The sequence below is a fragment of the Branchiostoma floridae genome, chromosome 3 (assembly GCF_000003815.2).
Source record: "Branchiostoma floridae strain S238N-H82 chromosome 3, Bfl_VNyyK, whole genome shotgun sequence".
NCBI lineage: Eukaryota > Metazoa > Chordata > Leptocardii > Amphioxiformes > Branchiostomatidae > Branchiostoma > Branchiostoma floridae.
The window spans coordinates 20,775,600-20,777,619 of record NC_049981.1 but is presented as its reverse complement, the minus strand read 5'-3'; the positions used below and the strand labels follow the sequence as shown (position 1 = coordinate 20,777,619).

Below are 2,020 nucleotides of genomic sequence, written 5' to 3'. Positions count from 1 at the left end.
CTCCTTCTCCAGCTTATGTTAAAACTCCTCTGCCGGCTAAACTCCTTCTCCAGCTCATGTTACTGTTTTATGCCACCGGAGGAATCTGCTTGGAGATTATGTAAGCATATGTATTATGGAAAGAGGCTGGCACAGGGATTGTGACACCTCTGACATTTTTCTTCAATTTTGTGTTATTTTGTGTATAAGACATTTTGTTTTTCATCCTTTTTTTCCATATACGTAGTTAGCTTTACTTTCAACTTTTTAAAGATGTACTATCTTGTAGACTGACGGATCGTCTCTCTTTTTCCGTCAGTGTGGGTGTTTGGAGACGTCGTGTGCAAGTTGACTCCCTTCATACAGGGTCTGTCTGTGGGCGCGTCCGTCTTCACACTGGTTGCCATAGCGACCGATCGGTGAGTCTGTATCTGTAAAGTTGGTTCAATTTACAGTTTTCAAAGTATCATTGTGCCTTCTTTACTGATTTTCACTGTTATCACATGACACAAAACGCACACTAGCAAATTCTAACTGTTGCTCAATTGCATATATCTTGACCATTTTGTTATTGTCGTGAAGTTTGACTGTTTCTTATCCAGATATTACAATGAATTAAATGGCTGATTATGCTAAACCCTTCCGTAATATCAAATTTGAAATAGATAAAACTGTCAATCGATTCTAGTTATTGAGTGGTTCCGGGTTGGGAAGGCCAGTTGTTTGTGACTACAGGTGCTTGCCCTGCCAGGTTTTGCTGTAACATAGCCGTCACTCTAACCAAGTTCTGTTTTACCCTCAGCTACGTCGCTATTGTCCGTGCACCCAATGGAAGGATCCGTGAGAGACAGGCTGTCATCATTATCGTGGTGGTCTGGGTGCTGGCAGCTGTCATCATGGCGCCACATGCTGTCGTCATGGAAGCGATACCACACCCTTACGTACAGGGGGATGCCTGCCAGGTATGTCATGGGCGTTTTGAGATCAAAGCCATGAGGAAATATGTCTTTATTCATTTGGCGTTCCGTCTTCAGCTGTTTTCAGCATAGCTTTAAAATCATTTTTGCAATGTGTCTCTGTTAACTTAACAAAAAAATACTTTTATCTTTCATCATTGAAAGCCATTTCTATGATTCGAAAGCAGTCCTATCAGAAAGGGACAATGTTTAGAAATCTATGACTAAAATGTTGACAATGACGTTGGAAATGTGTATACGTAAATAGATCAAGTTGTTCATCAACATCACAAGCCTTATCACCTTAACTATCCTAGTTTCAAGCTTCTTAACAGGCATTGCTGTTTAATCCTTGTATCTGTAGGAAGACTGGCCCGACACAAGATCCCGCATGGTGTACACTGTGGTCCTCTTCCTTCTGCTGTTTGTGGTTCCCTTGCTGACCGTCGCCTACATGTACACAAAAGTCACCAAACGAACTTGCAGGAAGCCCCCATCACACCCCCAATCCCTCCAGCCGGACAGCGACGATCGACAGTCCCCATCTTTGACTGAAATCGTTCGTTTCGTTCGAAAGAATTCGTCCTCTCCTGACCACAAAGATCACAGAAAAGCTAGAGTTGTCAAGATGTTAGTTGTTGTGGTTGCTTTATTTGCGATTTGTTGGTTGCCACTACATTTGGTCACTCTTGTCGGTGATTTTGCTCATCTGACGTACGACCAACTTGTGTTTGTTTATCACTATATGTATCCAGTGGCTCACTTCTTAGCCTACTTCAACAGCTGTGTGAACCCAATCGTGTATGGGTACTATAACAAGAACTTCACTAGAATGTGGAGAGAAAGGAATGGGACTGTGCGATTGTGTTGTTTCAAGAACAAAACGTCGACTCAGAGCTTTCGCCTGAGTAGTTTTCGCACCACGGGCCTTCTTAACGTCCGGAGTACAAGTCCAAATCGTATTGTACAGCTAACAAACAGACAATAAATTACCCCATTGATCTCTTTACGTCAAGAAAAGGGTGCTGATACGGGAATACTCGCTATTGATTATTCTGTTAATATCCCTAACCCACAAAAAGAAG

At 42.3% G+C, this 2,020-nt stretch overlaps 1 protein-coding gene across 1 annotated transcript in view; it reads left to right on the top strand.

Moving 5' to 3' along the window:
• Positions 1 to 2,014, top strand: part of LOC118412128 (neuropeptide FF receptor 1-like) — a 4,194-nt gene extending 2,180 nt beyond the window's left edge. Inside the window, exons 3-5 of the mRNA XM_035814773.1 lie at positions 299 to 398; positions 782 to 941; positions 1,300 to 2,014. Of these exons, the coding sequence (XP_035670666.1) occupies positions 299 to 398; positions 782 to 941; positions 1,300 to 1,923 (884 nt within the window). The 3' untranslated portion in view covers positions 1,924 to 2,014. The remainder of the gene's footprint in view (positions 1 to 298; positions 399 to 781; positions 942 to 1,299) is intronic.
• Positions 2,015 to 2,020: the final 6 nt, after the last annotated feature.